The 17,670-nt window shown below is 38.1% G+C and overlaps 1 protein-coding gene across 2 annotated transcripts in view; it reads right to left on the bottom strand.

Moving 5' to 3' along the window:
- The window catches only part of LOC109848314, a 29,033-nt gene extending 23,644 nt beyond the window's left edge, over positions 1–5,389 (bottom strand). The window contains exons 1-4 of one of the 2 annotated variants that reach the window (XM_020417756.1): positions 5,243–5,389; positions 941–1,215; positions 611–842; positions 281–426 (exon numbers count right to left, since the gene is read on the bottom strand). In XM_020417756.1, coding sequence (XP_020273345.1) covers positions 281–426; positions 611–842; positions 941–1,212 — 650 coding nt within the window. In that variant the 5' untranslated portion in view covers positions 1,213–1,215; positions 5,243–5,389. Of the gene's footprint in view, positions 1–280; positions 427–610; positions 843–940; positions 1,216–5,167; positions 5,188–5,242 lie in introns of those variants that run through there. The other variant, XM_020417757.1, reaches the window with a different exon arrangement.

Raw genomic sequence — 17,670 nt, 5'->3', positions numbered from 1 at the left:
CTGTGGGAAAACTTTTGAGGGTTTAGTGGGAAAAATAAAGTTCAGGGAGGTTACATGGAAAGATTTTCTGAAACTCTTTAATGTAAACACCCAAAGTTTTGGGGGGTTTTATGGAACTCTTTAATGTATATAATGCAAAGTGCAAACAGAGACATAGTGACTTGTATTTAAAACTTATTTGAAGTAAAAGTGTAAATATAAACTTTTGTGTGGCTGAGTATTTCAAACCCACATGTTTACAAGATACAGGCATAAAAGGAGAAAGTGTAGAAGGACCAACCAGCAGTCTCCCAGCATTCCAAGGACAGCTCCAAGTTGTGAACATAACTCTGGTGTGTCGCCTGACATCTTTAATTGCTCACGTATATCCTCTGCACAAAGACCAAGCCTTGATTTTGCACTCTCTATGTTCTTTGCACGGAAAGCCTGCAGATTAAACAAGAAGCCTTGATGTTTCAAATTTAATGTTGTCAAGGAAAGTTCTAAGGAATTAGTTCGCACACAGATAACAAGTGGTTGCTACTAGTAAGGAAGTTGACGAAGCTCATAAATATATTTTCTGAAAACCAGGTGCAAATTTAGCCAAATAGTTTTACCTACAGAAACTCACCCTCATAGCTTGCTGAACAAGAAATGCTCCCCTCTCCATAGAGACATCCCCATATATCACATTTTTATCGTCCTCTCTTAATTCATTGTCTTCTATATTCACTTGAGGCCTTTTGATCCTAGCATGTCCATCAATGAAACGGTCCACAGTAACTTGAAGCTCTGTGTCAAGCTCGATCTTCTCTATGTCAGCACCACATAGTGGACAATCCCTAAAGCGTGATATACATGCTCTGCAAAACAATTGAGAAATGATGTGAACCATAAACTAAAAGCCTGGATAAGATGTGGAGAGTTTAATTAAACAACCACTCTTGTTCAGAATACCCACTTGCAAAACTTATGGGAGCAAGGCAAACATTTGCTACTTTCATACAGCAAGGCTTGGCATATCATGCAACTTAGAGGACCCAACTTGAATGTATGAGAATCATATCCAAAAGGGCATTTTGGAGATACTATGCCAGAATCATTGCTCTGCTTATCTACTTTATCTTCCTCTCCTGCTTTATGTCTATCGCAGTTTTGGTCAAACTTCATCGGACATCCTCCTTCCCCAGAAGCCGTTTTAGCAAATGGACAGGCTGAAGTCATAATGCTCATTCACTGCATTAATATAAATATAACGTGTGACTGCAAATTTCAAGATGATGGAAATGTAGAAAGATGACAATACTCTCAAAGCTAATAAAAGAACATAAAGAATGTGTATATAATCCTTGAACAGAAAATCAATCAAAATAGAAAAACTTCAAATATAAGTGCATAATAAACCATGCATTACATCGTGTCTAGGCTAGTTTTTGCACCAGAATTTTCATATTCTGCATAATGATGTGTCTTAATACAGATGGCATTTATTTAATTTCATAATTATAGTATGTAGAGAAAAATTCTGACAAGGTATTAATCACTTTGCAAATCATGAGATCTACTTGCATGGTGCTGAAAAGGCACTTATTCTTATAGATGAGATCAATAAATACTTTATACAAAATGCAAAATTTGTTTACACCCCCATTGTCCACCCCCATTGTCCTTATGGTGGCAAACCTAATTACGAAAATAATACGAAGTGCTTCAGAATACTCCCCTATTAGGGCCAGAGCTTAGCTGATTTAGCTTACTTTTTTTATGGGAGATAAACTCTCATCTTGTTCCCACCCCTGATATCGTAATTATTGCTCCTTGATTCTTCTATCCAACAAGACCTTGTTGTTTTAGACTAATGTTTGGATTAAGGACTTGTTTTATTCCGGGACTAATTAAACTCACTAATCTTGGGATAAAATAATCCAGGAGACTATAGTGAGTTAAATTTTTTAACAATTTGTTTGGTTGAATTTGTTATTAGCCCTTCTAATACCTATGTCATGTTGAGGAACCTGTCATCATAAAGGGGTATATGATTAGGACATAACAGTAAATCTCTACTTGCCCTTCTGCCTATCACTGGTTGGAACAAACTTGGCACAGTTCTAGGATATTTTTGATATTTTTTATAACAAAGACCATGAAAGCTTTGCCTCAGCAACTGAGGCAACTTGGATAAAGAATATCAGGGGAAATTTTAAAAACATTTCATCTTGCATAATATTGTCTAATGTATGATAACTTAGTTTCGATATGGGTTCGGATGCTCAAATATTTATATTAGGTTTTGATAGTTTTTGATACAGCAAGCATATGCGCGTCACTTGCATGCATTTCCCATTTCTATTTTGTAAGTGTATACCACAGAAAACCTTTAACTCCATCCATGTTGTAATCACATCAGAGGATCGCTTTTCTTCAACATTAATTATAGTTTTTCCTTTTTAATGCATTCGTTCGGAGTTTTTTATTACGTTTTCTCCTTTACATCTTTAGTTTCCTGATTTTAAAAATGTTGGTTAAGGATAAGGGGGTCTTCTTGATCAAATGCCAAGTGGTAAATAGTCTTTTAGAACTAACACCACTTTCCCTTATTTGTTTAGTCTGAAATCTCCGGACTATTTCATTTTAAAGGACTAAATAGTTGACTTAATCCTCCCCAAATTTTTGAACCAACTACGTCAATATCTTATTTTAATAGATAAAGGATTATCAACTCAAACTAATACTCAATCCAAACATGGCCTTAGGTTAAATTTGATATACCTACCATGAGTTTTTCGGTATTCCGCACAAAACTATCATAACGTTAGAGAAACTTACCATGAACTTTTTTCACTAAACTAACATGCTTGACAGCATTTAAAAAAAGCTATCAGCAATGCTATAGAAAGCACTAGGCATTGGACCAGTGCTTGGTGCCTAGGCGAGACCCAGACGGATTTTTTTTTGTTTAAGTGGTGGTGGAGGAGATTATGATGAAGGTCAGAGGAGGTGAAGGAGGTGTTCGTAGTCGGTGGAGGAGGCTAAAGGATGTCAAAGGAGGTCGAAGGGCGAAGAGACGACAGACCTAAGCGGTGAAGTTCACAAAGCATCTTGTTCCCCTAGGCGCACCAAAGACCTAGGAGGCGGCCTAAGTACCACTTAGCTCCCGCGCCTAGAATGCTTTTTAAAACATTGGTTGTCATGTCAAATGTTTTGGATGATTTTGCCTTATGTACTTTATATATCTTCTATGTTACTCTCTACCCCCATCCTATTTTCAAGGATAATTCAGACGCAAACCTTTTATCCAGCTATAAATGTCGCAGGCAACAATTTCAATAGTTCATGCTACTTTTTGTAGTTTTCAAAGCTCATCATAATTTTCTCTTATAAAAAATGGGTTTTTATGATATAAGACCCCTCAAATCATCTCTATTTCTACATTAGAACCCCAAGGTATTTCTATATAAAAACCCGAATTCATTTAGGTTGTTCAAAAAAGACCCCTTTGGTAGATTTAACCCTAATTTGCTAAATTTGTCTATTGATGATAGAGATTTTTATTTTTGGACCATTACGCCCATACGCACATAAGATATAGCACATTTAAATCAATTTTGTTCTCCCTCCCTCTCCCATTTTTTCCCTTCAATGCACTTTTTTCTCCTCAAGATCCCTTTCTCAAACTCTCCCTCTCTCACAATCTGTGAAACTTGGGCTCTTAAAGCCTATTAAGACTTGAGATTTTAAAAGAAAATAGAGTTAGATCGGGGAAAAATAGAGAAGAGAGGCATAACAATAGATAAACAATGGAAAAAGGGAGATTGAACTTGGACTCATAAGGGTTATTTTTGTAACTTACTCCATATGGTTAAGAGCTAACCATTGATGAGGTAAAGAATTTGGATGAAAATCATTCATGGGGTCTTTTTCAATCTAACTTAAAGAATTTAGGAGCCTTAAAGAGAAATATCAAGGTTTGAGGGTCTGATATAGAAATACAGATGATTTGCGGGCTTGTATCGTAAAAACCCTTAAAAAGTTTTACAGTTGTTTTGGGCAAAATCCACCCAAATAAAAAAATTCAAACTTCAGAAAACCGCTTCAAAGTTTTGGCTTTTCCCAGATAATTCCCCTTTAACTTTTAAAATGCAATGAAACCCCCTTAAGTTTTAGGGTTCTCTAAAATCCCCTTTAACATTCAATGTTCCCTAAAAAAATCCCCAAAAGCGTGAAACACAATTATCACTTGCAAAAATGTCTGCCAGCATAATTTTACTCATACATGTGAATAATGTGGTTAACCCCGTAGGGTTTTATTTTAATAAAGATGTTAAAGGATAAAAAAGGGTTTTCTGAGAACGTCGAAAATTAAGCAGGGTTTTGTGGCAGTTTTAAAGTTAAGAGGGTTTATTCTAGAGAAACCCAAACTTAAAGAGGGTTTTCTAAAATTAAAATTAACTTGCAATTCAATTAGTGACAGATATTGAGAAAGATGTATTTGATAGTTTTATAAATGATACAATTATGTACTTTTCTCAACATATGAAAACTTGTTAGGCACAATTGTACCACTCTCCAAGAAATCCTAGATCGGCCACTGTCAATTATGCTTTAAAGTGGAGTATTTCCTATCCGGGACAAAGGTATGGGCATCACGATATACCAACCTAGGAAGAATTTACCGAATACATCAAAAGTATCATATTTTAATGTCTGAAATACAATAAATAAACACAAAAAAAGGATCATATACAACCTGCGTGTTAAAAAAATTGTTCCACCAATCACAAAATTGGACATGATGCGCTTGTAAAGAAAGCAGAAAAATAAAGGTTAAATAACGAATCATCAGGAATCTCTTATCAACAAGAAAATGAGATAAAAGAGAAAATAACAACAATCAACGTTTAAACCCCTAACTTTTCGCCGCGTTCACAAGCTTCTACGGATCAATTGCGAAACTCCTAGCTTCATGATTTGAGTAAGGATTCGGAATAAAATGTAAAAGAGAAACACTTTAATGCATAAAAGGGCAGTCTTTTTTGCAAAATTAGAAGGCAGTAAACTTATTTCCAGTATAAATACGAGGAGCAGCAAGAAGATTCATAGATGATCTTAAGAAAAAACGCATGGTTGGAAAAGAGGAGAACGCAAATTAGAGCTGATTCCGATCGAGATCGAGCTCTGAGGGACTAACCCTAGCGATTTGCGATGAATCGAAACCCTAAGATTGAGAGATGAGTGAGAGAGAGAGAGAGAGAGAGAAGCGTACCGGAATCAAATAGGCGAGCTCGCAACTGAAAGCAAGCGATGAGGGGGGAAAGAGAGAGAGAGTGTGTGTTTAGATCAAAAGTGACGAAGTTTTGGATCGAAGAGGAACTACGATTAACCCCCCGCCCTCTTTTCCTGATTTTTTTTTCTTTTTTCTTTTATCTGATTAGGGAATTTATACGGTGTATGTTAAAAGTAGAAATTATATTTTAAGTTATTTATTTGTTGAATTTTATGGGCGAGCTCGCGGGTCTTGAAGGTGATGGACGAGCTAATTGTTTTGTGGATTCCTTTTTCTTTGGCCTAATACTTAAATGCCCTATAGACTATAGTTTACCAAGATTACAGTAAATAACCTCTTTTTTTAACTGAATAAAAATAATGCCCTAATATATTTAAGTTTTAAAAATAAATATTCTAAAGTTTTAAAAATAGTGCACGATAATGCCCTATTATATACCCAATGTTGCATGTAAATATCCTAAACTTTATAAATGATGTCACTTGAATATCCTAAAGTTTTTAAAGGTTTTACTTTAGTACCTTCTATTATGTGATGTAGAGAAAAGATAATATTGTCTAGGTTTTTTTAACTACAGGACATTCATCTATAATACTTAAATACTTTGGGGTATTTTTTTTATTCGGTTTGAAACTATTGGGCATTTAAATGCATTAAGCCTTTTTTATCTCTTTTTTTATAGCTTTTTTTTTTTGTGGAAGAGCGTAATGATCTCTCAAGTCTTTGGGTCAGGCCAATTTGAACGAGGTGTAGTTCGGCCCATAGGCTTTAGCGGATGTGAAATATATCTGAAGTATTACGTCCAATTTCAAAGAGCTGTAGTTTGGCCCGTAGGCTTTAAAATACACCTGAAGTTTTACGGCCTTTCGTCATACTAGGAAAGTAACACTAAGCGTCTTATCTATTTCAATTCATTGCTGCGTATAATGTTGAATGGATGGCAATTGAAATGAAAATTTTTAATAATGGTGAAATTCTCACAAGTATTAAGAGAGAGCTGATTAGTGAAAGTCAAGCTGGGTTTATTTTTCAACTTCATGCCATAGCCTAGGTTCAACTACATACATAGCAATGCACGCTTACAAGATATATTGCTGAATAAATAAACATGTAAATAATATAAAGTGTAGTAGCAATTCTCTCCCTCTCTCTCCCTCTCTCTCTCTCACACACACAAAATGGCACTTCCTATGCATCTGAAACTTTAAACAGGCTATTAACAGGGATAACAGATTTGGGCTGGAGATCGATGAAAGGTCAGGCTGGGGCCCAAATAGTAGTAAGGAAAGATTAGGCTTGACTAACAATTTTTGAGCCTTACTAGTAGAAAACACAAGTTCGAACGTTGCTAGTAGAAACCAAAGGTCACTTCATTATTCTAGGGCTTACAATTGTAGTCCAAAACCTGAAAAAAATCGTATAAAATTATCCTAGACGAGAAGTGGGAATGGTCGCTTGTATAACAAAATTTTGGGCCAAGAGTCCAAACGTGGAACTTTGTTAAGTAAATCAATATCAATATTGTATGGTAAACTCTGTAATTCGTAAGGTATGGCACTCAGCTTCTAAGGCAACGACAATTTTTTTTTTAAATTTGGAAATGTATGAATTTTGAATCCAAGACTATGTGAAACCTGATATATTCTGATACTGTGTTGAGGACAACTTTATCCAAACGTCTAATATTTTAAATGATAGTTAAGAATTTCCCTTAAGCTAACATTGATGCTTAACATATGATAATCAGTTTTTAATACAATGACAAATCTATCTATCTATCTATACTTCTTATAAAAGAGAATACTCATGTCAGAACTTTTAATTTTCTTTTTTTACCTCACAATTTTTGATCATTCATAACCATTATTTATATTTAACTCTTATCTAATGATTCAGAACCTCTTATTAACTATGTATCTCTTCATTTTCCTAAAATATTTAGTCATTAACTAGAATATAGTAATTAAAAATTTATAAATATATTAAAAGTTATTTTTAAACAAAGTTAATTATAATAAAGAAATATTTAATATATTATTTTACATAATTATAATTATAATTATTAATAATAGTGTAAATAAAGACATATAATACTAAGAATTATTACCATTATTTAATAAACATTAGAATAAAATATCTATGTAAAATAATTATATAATAATATAAAATTGCAATAATGTTACTTAAACTAATTACATTATTAGTTAATAATTATAATCTTAAATAAATTGTTTAATAACATAATAATAAGCTAATTAATTCCATCAAGAAAAATTAATAAGAGAATTTAAATAACAATTAAATGAATTAATTAATAATAGTAAAATTATCAATAATAGTATAACTTAAATTTTTTTAATAGCAGTGAAATAAAATAACTTATAAAATATTTAAACATAATTTATTGTATAACATGATATTAAATACAAAAATAAATATGTCCACATGCAAAGCATGTATATTATATTTAGTATATAATAAATTTATAAGATTTGAACCTAGGACTTTCCCGTTATATGCTACAATACTGCTAAACCCCCTCTATCCCAAAGCTTAAATACTTTGAATTATGGACTAAGGATGTTGTATTGAACTGTCATTAATTCTTAATATATGTTAATCAGGTTCTAGTGCAAGACATTAACGAATGTGCAGCGTCGCATAAGTACGTAGAAGCAAATACACCTAACAAAGGTGCTCAATTCGTACATATTGCAGTCAAAATCTAAGAATTAGACATCTTACCAATTGAATAAGGCTGACTTTTCGCCCAAAGAATAATAAATCTCACTTCAAAACACAAAACACGAAAACATTTATCCTAACCTCAAGTCAAAAACACTTTAGGGTTGTTTTGCAAACTCCTCAAATTTAGGCTAAGCTTATCACGATCACAAGTTCTAGGTATATTTTTTTTGCCTAAGAAAAATAAGAAAAATTAGACTAGAATTGGTCCAGTTTGTGCTGAGTAAAAAAAAAATTCAAAACTAAATCAGGACGGAGTCCTGATCCTCTTGCCAAGCACGTCCTATATTTCCATTACTTTATAATTGTGTGCTGATGTGCTCTCCACCAAATCCAAATCAGCAATTACACGTGCGTAGATATCAAGTTCATTAGTTAAGCACAAGTAGGTAACTCTTCTTCGTGATTCACACAGAGAAGGTGATTGATATGAACTTAATCCGACCGACGAACGAATCCTAACATAATTTAAATCTAAGCTGTCGATGACATGAAGATTTAATTAAGATTAGAAGACAAAGGGGAGCAAAGGCCCATTTAAATCTAAGCTGTCGATGACATGAAGATTTAATTAAGATTAGAAGACAAAGGGGAGCAAAGGCCCATGGTTGCTTGTACAAGCCCAATTGGTCCGGCAACTTTGATTTATTATACCTCCGTCCCATTAGCTGACTATACTCAGAAATGTCAAAATTTTACAACAATTTTTGTCGATTTTTGTCGATTCAAACAAGTAAATGCTAACTGTTTTAGGATCTAATTGTCGCTTGATCCGACGACTCCTTTGCCTTTTTTTTTTGATTAAGTTAGTCTACTTTTATTTTCGAGAGAGAAGATTACGTCAAGGGACGCGATTAAACAGATTACCCTCTTCATTAATAGCATTTATCACCTTTGAACTCGTTCATATTATTTGTGTTTCCTCGTATCACGAGGAGGAGGATGATTATCTCAATTTGTTCTTTTTAAAATGTCAATTCTAGAAATGATAAATGCTTATAAATGAGTTAGGTGGTGATAAATGTTGCTGAAGATATAGAAGCGGTAGGTTACTATTGTGCGCAGCGGAACCTGAGGAACACACAACCGAACCCGAGATTAGAGAACAATAACAACAACCAAAACAAGTATCACAAATGCAACACAACAAATTTTACGTGGTTCGGTAAACTTGCCTACGTCCACGGGAGCAACACAAATAATTTCTTATTAATCACAAGAAATTACAAACAAGAGAAAAGATCTCAAACTTGAGATCTCTCAATCAAATAGCATGTGATTTTAATCTAAAATCACCGCTCAAACTCTCTCTCTTAATTACTCTAAAACTCCCTTCTTTAATTTCACCAACCACCTCCTCTTTAATTTTTGGGAACGGGACAAATGGGGCTCAAAATCGCGAAGAGAACAAAGGCCGCCGCCTCTGGGAAATTTCTCCGCTCTCTGCTCGTGCTTACTCCCAAGCTCGTGAATAGGGTTTCCCTTTTATAGGGAAACTCTAGGTCTTTATGCGAGCTCCACGCCAGCTAGCTCCATCTGGCTCCAACCAAATCAGGTGAGGTCCAAAGCCTCAAACCCGCAGGCGAGCTCGATGGCTTCAACAGGCGAGCCCCGCCCGCGGCGACATGCGAGCTTCCTCGCCTCACGCAGGTGAGCTCGATCCATCCACAGGCGACGTCGTCGAGCTTCGATCTCAGGTGCGTTTTTTTCTTCAATTCTCCACCTCGTCCATTATTTGATAAACCTTAAATTATGGATGAATACTAGAAGAACACCACGAACGCCAACCAAGCCAAAATAACAGCTGCACCAATATATCATGGCTGCCTACGTATACTCTAACCGAGATCAAGCTAATCGTAGTTCTGCCAATGGCCTCCAAAGGCCCTCAACAATGAAGAATGTTCAACAACAACTTCAAACAATGACCAAATTTCACCACATTGACAATTTTGGTCAACATATCTGCTAGATTGTCCTTTGGGTGGATATTCTCCAATCTAACATCTCCATCATCCAAGACGTCTTGAAAAAAATAGAATCTGACATCAATGTGCTTTGTCCGGGTATGATACACCTGGTTTTTTGTCAAATAGATAGCTGACATGCTATCACAATTTAACTTGATAGTCTCCTATGCAATCCCCAAGTCATCCAATAATCCCTGCAACCACAAAGCCTCCTTCATAGCTTCAGTCAACGCCATATACTCAGCCTTCGTAGCGGAGAGAGTCACTGTAGATTGAAGTATACATCTCCAACATACTGGTACTCTTGCTAATGTAAATACATATCCAGTAGTAGACCGATGCTTGTCAAGATCCCCTGCATAACCAGAATCCACATAACCACTACAATCTTACCCATTCTTCACATTCTTCTTAAACACCAAACCAACATCCACGGTACCTTTGATATACCGTAAAATCTACTTTAAAGCCTCCCAATGACCCTTCCTAGGGTCGTGCATGTACCTAGATACCATGCTCACGGTCTGTGACAAATCTCGCATTGTACACATCATTGCATACATCAAGCTACCCACAATATTGGCATATGGAACTTTGGATATGTATTCACGGTTCTCAACTAAAACAGATGACATCTTAGCTGATAGCTTAAAGTGGGGAGCTAATGGAGTACTCACCGTCTTGGCATTACCATCAAAACTAAAATTCTTCAGCATCTTTTGCAAGTAGCTCATCTATGTCAACTTCAACCTCCCTTTCACAATGTCCCTTTTAATTTTCATACCAAATATCTTCTTTGCTTCTCCAAGGTTATTCATCTCAAATTCGGATGATAATTTCTTTTTCAACTTCATAATAGCTGAAGAGTTCCTGGAAGCAATGAGCATATCGTCAACATATAACAACAAATAAATATACTCACCATTCTGTAGCTTATGCATGTATACACACGGATCATATGGGCTCCTCGTGTACCCTTAGCCACTCATGAAACTGTTAAATCTCTTATACCATTGTTGCGATGATTGCTTCAATCCATAAAGTGATTTTTTTAGTTTACATACCAAATCATCATTGCCTGCAGCTCTAAAACCCATCGGTTGTGACATATAGATCTTCTCTTCTAAATTTACATGTAGAAAGACTACTTTCACATCCATCTGGATCAAGTCCAAATCCACCTGTGCCACCAATACTAATAGTATTTGTAATACCCCAACCCTTGAGAGGGTGATGTGATTAGTATTAATAGATTTGATTGGAATACTCATATCACCAAGATGCATCTTCTTTTCGGGAACCCAACTCTTAGAAACTCCAAAGTTAAGCGTGCTTGACCTGGAGAAATTCTAGGATGGGTGACCCCCTAGGAAGTTTTCCAGGGAGCGCGTGAGTGAGGACAAAACGTACTGAAAAGACATGTGGTGGTTTGTGAGGCCAGTCCATCAGATCTAGTAGCGTACCGACTCCCGAATTCTAGGGCGGGGCGTTACAAATGGTATCAGAGCAAAGCCAACCGGAATTGTGAGAGCTAAGTGCTATGCAGCGCAAAGTGCTACGTCAAGAGGGCGGGAGCCACCTCTTGAGGCCGTAGGAGCCACCTCTAGAATCTCACACGGATGGTACGGTCTTGGATGATATGATTTGGCACAACGAGGACGTTGTGAGTTTAAGTGGGGGAGTTTGTAATACCCCAACCCTTGAGAGGGAGATGTGATTAGTATTGATAGATTTGGTTGGAATACTCATACCACCAAGATGCATCTTCTTTTCGGGAACCCAACTCTTAGAAACTCCAAAGTTAAGCGTGCTTGGCCTGGAGAAATTCTAGGATGGGTGACCCCCTGGGAAGTTTTCCAGGGAGCGCGTGAGTGAGGAAAAAACGTGTTGAAAATACATATGGTGGTTTGTGAGGCCAGTCCATCAGATCTAGTAGCGTACCGACTCCCGAACGTGTTGAAAATACATATGGTGGTTTGTGAGGCCAGTCCATCAGATCTAGTAGCGTACCGACTCCCGAATTCCGGGGCGGGGCGTTACAAATGGTATCAGAGCAAAAGCCAACCGGAATTGTGAGAGCTAAGTGCTATGCGGCGCAAAGTGCTACGTCGAGAGGGCGGAAGCCACATCTTGAGGCCGTAGGAGCCACCTCTAGAATCTCACACGGATGGTACGGTCTTGGATGATATGATTTAGCACAACGAGGACGTTGTGAGTTTAAGTGGGGGAGTATGTAATACCCCAACCCTTGAGAGAGTGATGTGATTAGTATTGATAGATTTGATTAGGATACTCATACCATCAAGATGCATCTTCTTTTCAGGAACCCAACTCTTAGGAACTCCAAAGTTAAGCGTGCTTGGCCTGGAGAAATTCTAAGATGGGTGACCTCCTGGAAAGTTTTCCAAGGAACGCGTGAGTGAGGACAAAACATGCTGAAAAGATATGTGATGGTTTGTGAGGTCAGTCCATCAGATCTAATAGCGTACCGACTCCGGGATTACGGGGCGGGGCGTTACAGCATCTTCTTTTCGGGAACCCAACTCTTAGGAACTCCAAAGTTAAGCGTGCTTAGCCTGGAGAAATTCTAAGATGGGTGACCCCCTGGGAAGTTTTCCAGGGAGTGCGTGAGTGAGGACAAAACGTGCCAAAAAGACATGTGGTGGTTTGTGAGGCCAGTCCATCAGATCTAATAGCGTACCGACTTTGGGATTCCGGGACGGGACGTTACAAATGGTATCAGAGCAAAGCCAACCGGAATTATGAGAGCTAAGTGCTATGCAGCGCAAAGTGCTACGTCAAGAGGGCGGGAGCCACCTCTTGAGGCCGTAGGAGCCACCTCTAGAATCTCACACGGATGGTACGGTCTTGAATGATATGATTTGGCGCAACGAGGACGTTACGAGTTTAAGTAGGGGAGTTTGTAATACCCCAACCCTTGAGAGGGTGATGTGATTAGTATTAATAGATTTGATTAGAATACTCATACCACCAAGATGCATCTTCTTTTCGGGAACCTAACTCTTAGAAACTCCAAAGTTAAGCGTGCTTGGCCTAGAGAAATTCTAGGATGGGTGACCCTCTGGGAAGTTTTCCAGGGAGCGCGTGAGTGAGGACAAAACGTACTGAAAAGACATGTGGTGGTTTGTGAGGCCAGTCCATCAGATCTAGTAGCGTACCGACTCCCGAATTCCAGGGTAGGGCGTTACAGTATTCTTATAGATGAATGTTTTACGACCGGTGAGAATACCTCGTTATAATCTATGCCCTCAAGCTGGGCATACCCTTTGACAACCAATCTGGATTTGTACCGAATGTCCTCATCAGAAGATCCTTCTTTCTTTGCATATACCCACTTGCATCCAATTGTCTTTTTTACCATTTGGTAGTTTTGCAAGTTCTCAAGTGTCATTCTTATGAAGAGACTGCATCTCCTCCTCCATAGCTTCTCTCCACCTGATTGAGTCAGAGCTTGACTCTGCTTTCTTATATGTAGAAGGAACCAAATCATCAACGACCTCAGCTGATAAAGCATATGCAACCATCACGTCATCATATCTAGCTGGCTGACGAATGTTTCTTGGTCTATTAGCTACAATGGACTCCTAAACATAACCATGTTCCTGAGTCCCAACATCCACTGTATCCTATATCTGCCCATCTGTCAAATCATCTCCTCCCAGTATCACCTCTGTAGGAATCTCAATGGATACATTGCTATTTGGAGTCTGTGGAGTCATATCATCCTCCACCTGCTGTGTATCCTACTAGTCTGACCTTCCTCCACCCGCTGAGGGATTTGAGGCCTCATCATGTGAGCCTCATCAAAAGTGACGTCTCTGCTAATGATTATCTTCTTATCTTCTGGATCCCATAACTTGAAGCTTTTAACTCCTTTTCTAAACCTCATGAAGACTGTTTTTCTAGCTCTCGGATTTAATTTCTCATCATTCACATGATAGTAAGCTGGACACCCAAATATCCGAAGTAACTCATAATCACTAGCCACTGAATCAGACCATTTTTCCATAAGAGTCTTTTCATGTATCATACTGCACAACAACCTATTCACGAGATAGCTCACATAAACCAAAGCTTCGGCCCAAAGGATCTTGCTAATCCACTCAGTGAAATCATACATCGCACCTTCTCCAGCAATGTACGGTTTAATTTCTTGGCCACCCCGTTTTGTTACGGTGTCTCCCTAACTTTGAAATAGCGCCTTATGTCATGATCCCGGAAAAACTATAAAAATGGATCACTCTTGTATTCACCATTGTAGACGTAAAAAAATGCTCATAGATATCCAAACACGACTCAAGGATGAGAAGAGAACAGTGTGTATACAGCGACAAAATACACCAACAAGCAACCCATGATGACACGCCTTAGGCGCGGCAGCTCAGGGTGACGCGCCTTAGGCGCGACAGCCTAGGGTGACGCGCCTTTGGCGCGGCAGCTCATGGCGAGGCGCGGCAGTCTATGGTGGTGCGGCTATTACAAGGGGTGCTGCAGCGGTTACAAAGCAGTTATACAATGATTTTTAAAGTCCACGTGGCGGCATATCAGAAATAGAACGTGTGCTGACGTCGACAAGCAGTTAAACCTCAAAAAAAGTGGTTAAAGGTCGTGGGAGAACAGTTTCAAGCACGATGAAACGTGGTGGTAACCGCTCCTTTGGCCGCGGCAGTCCATACTGCCGCGCCAGTAGCCGCGACAGCATGGACTGACGCGGCCAAAGAGATGTCAAGTGGTCAGTTATTTCATCCCTGTTTCCACTATTGTGCACTCCTACCCCTATAAATACCTCCCTAAACACGAAACAAGGGAGAGAGACTTGAGCTTTTATGAATTTAAGCAAGAGAAAGAGTCTTCCTTCTTCACAAACATCCTCAAGAAGCTTTTGGCGAATCCTAGAGATCTAAGCTCTGACTTGATCTTTAGAAGAGTGAACATCTTACATTGATAAGATATTCACTTCAAATTCTTACTTCGATAAACGAAGAAAGAATCCCCAAAACCTTCACGATTCAACTAGAATCTGTGAATCGGTGGTCCACGGGCTAACGCACCCCCCCTTCACGATTCAACTAGAATCTGTGAATCGGTGGTCCACGGGCTAACGCACCCCCGGCACAGGCAAAGTCCCACAAAACAAGAATCGATAAACGATTTTTGTGTTATTTTCTCAAGAGTTGTAATTTTCATTTTTGTTGTGTAAAAGAAGTCTTATAAAAAGACTATCTCTTTCGAATTTGTTGTAATCGATCGAAGATATAATGAATTCCATAAAAAAATCAACTTTTGACGAAAACAACCATCATTATCAGAACGGAGTACTTTCATCTTTCTACCTGTTTGTACCTCCACTTTCTTTTGCCATTCCATAAATACACCCATGACCTCATGTTTATGCTTCATGGTATATACTCAATTCCTCCTGGAATAATCATTAATAAAAGTAATAAAATAATTGGCTCCACCAAGTGATGTGTGCTTGGAAGGACTCCAAACATCTATGTGAACGAAATCCAATATACCTTGTGTGTTTTGAATTACGGTGCCGAATTTTACTTTTGTCTTCTTCCCAAGTATGCAATGTTCACATAACTCCATTTTGTAGGTCTTTACACCCTTCAATAGCCCATGTTTCGCTAATACTTGTAGGGACTTATCACCAGTGTGTCCCAATCTCATATGCCATAAGCTGGTAGTATCTTCCTCTGTGGTAATAGAAGCTGCCAGAACCCCTGTAACTATCTTGCCCTTCAAGTAGTATAAGTTATTTTCCTTGACACCTCTCATCACCACCATGGACCCCTTTATAACCTTCAGAGTTGCATTCTCTAAGATCACCCAATAACTTGTTGCTTTCAAAGTTCTAAGTGAAATGATATTCTTTGTCAACTGCAGAACGAATCTCACTCCCTTCAACTCCCTAGTCATCCCGTCACACATTCTGATTCGAATTACTCTAATACCACCAATGGGGCATACATGATCATTTCCCATTAATATGATATCCTCACTTTCTAACTCCTCAAAGCTGGAGAACCAATCCCTCTTAGGGCAAATATGATATGTATCACCCGAATCTAACATCCATTCCCTGGAGTCTGCATAATAAACTGACGATAATGCTGGGCATGAGTAGCCTGAAGAATCAGAATCAGAATTGTCGCCACTAACTTTAGCAACATTCACCTCTGAAGTCTGTCTGACTTTCCCCTTATTCTTCCCGGCTCTATCTCTCAAGTTCGGACATTTATTCTTCCAATGTCCATCTTCTTTGTAAAAAGCACATTGATTCCTACCAACACTTTTATGACCACCTCTATGCTTCGACTTTTAGCGATTAAACTGATGGCGATTTGGACTATGACCTCTCACTGCCAATGCATCTCTCGATGCCTTCTCGGAGGGTTCACTATCACTCTTCCTCAACTCATAATTCACCAATACTGAGCTTACCTCCTTATAGCTGACAGTGATTCTACCATTGATCATCGTAAGGACAAAGGTACCAAAATCATTCTCTGGTAATGAACATAGCAACAACATCGTCTTATCTTCATCCTCTACCATGATATCCACATTGGCCATATCCGATAGCAATTTTATGATGTTATTGACATGTTCTCTAATAAAAACCCCTTCTTCTTTTTGAATTGGTAAAACATTTTCTTCAAATGAAGCCGATTCTCAATGCTCTTCATTAAATACTTCTCATTGAGTGTTTCCCACAATCGCTTTGCCAATGTTTCATTCATCATATCATAAATCAAGTCCGGTGTCAAACATGATCAAATAACCCCACATGCTCTACTATTTATTTTCTTCCAAAGATTATCCTCCATGCCATCAGTTTTCTCTTGTAATTCAAGAGTATCCTCCAAATTTTAGACATCTAATGCATCCATCACTTGACACCTCCACAAAACAAAATTTATCTTGCCATCAAATTTTTAAACATCAAATTTTGTATTATTAATGCTCAATCATTGTATCACCTTCGACAGAGATGATCATAATGTACTTGCTTCAGTCATCTTGACAATCCAATATCTTCAAACGAGAATCCAAGCCCTAGCTTTCTTCTCCAAATCGAACCCAAGCCAAATCTGAAGCTCTGATACCACTTGTTGTACGTAATGGAACTAAAGGAACACACAACCGCAACCGAGATTAGAGAATAATAACAATAACCAAAACAAGTATCACAAATGTAAGACAACAAATTTTACATGGTTCGGCAAACTCGCCTACGTCCACGGGAGCGGCACAAATAATTTCTTATTAATCACAAGAAATTACAAACAAGAGAGAAAATCTCAAACTTGAGATCTCTCAATCAAATAGCATGTGATTTTAATCTAAAATCATTGCTCAAACTCTCTCTTAATTACTCCAAAACCCCCTTCTTTAATTTCACCAACCCCCTCCTCTTTAATTTTTGGGAATAGGACAAATGGGGCTCCAAATCGCGAAGAGAACAAAGGCCGCCGCCTCTGGGAAATTTCTCCGCTCTCTGCCCGTGCTTACTCCCAAGCTCGTGAATAGGATTTCCCTTTTATAGGGAAACCCTAGGTCTTTAGTCGAGCTCCACGCCAGCTAGCTCTAGCTGGCTCCAACCAAATCAGGCGAGGTCTAAAGCCTCAAACCCGTAGGCGAGCCCCACTCTCGACAGGCGAG

The sequence above is a fragment of the Asparagus officinalis genome, chromosome 7, assembly GCF_001876935.1.
Source record: "Asparagus officinalis chromosome 7, Aspof.V1, whole genome shotgun sequence".
Taxonomy (NCBI): domain Eukaryota; kingdom Viridiplantae; phylum Streptophyta; class Magnoliopsida; order Asparagales; family Asparagaceae; genus Asparagus; species Asparagus officinalis.
The sequence above is the reverse complement of the archived record's forward strand: the minus strand, read 5'-3'. Positions and strand labels throughout refer to the sequence as shown.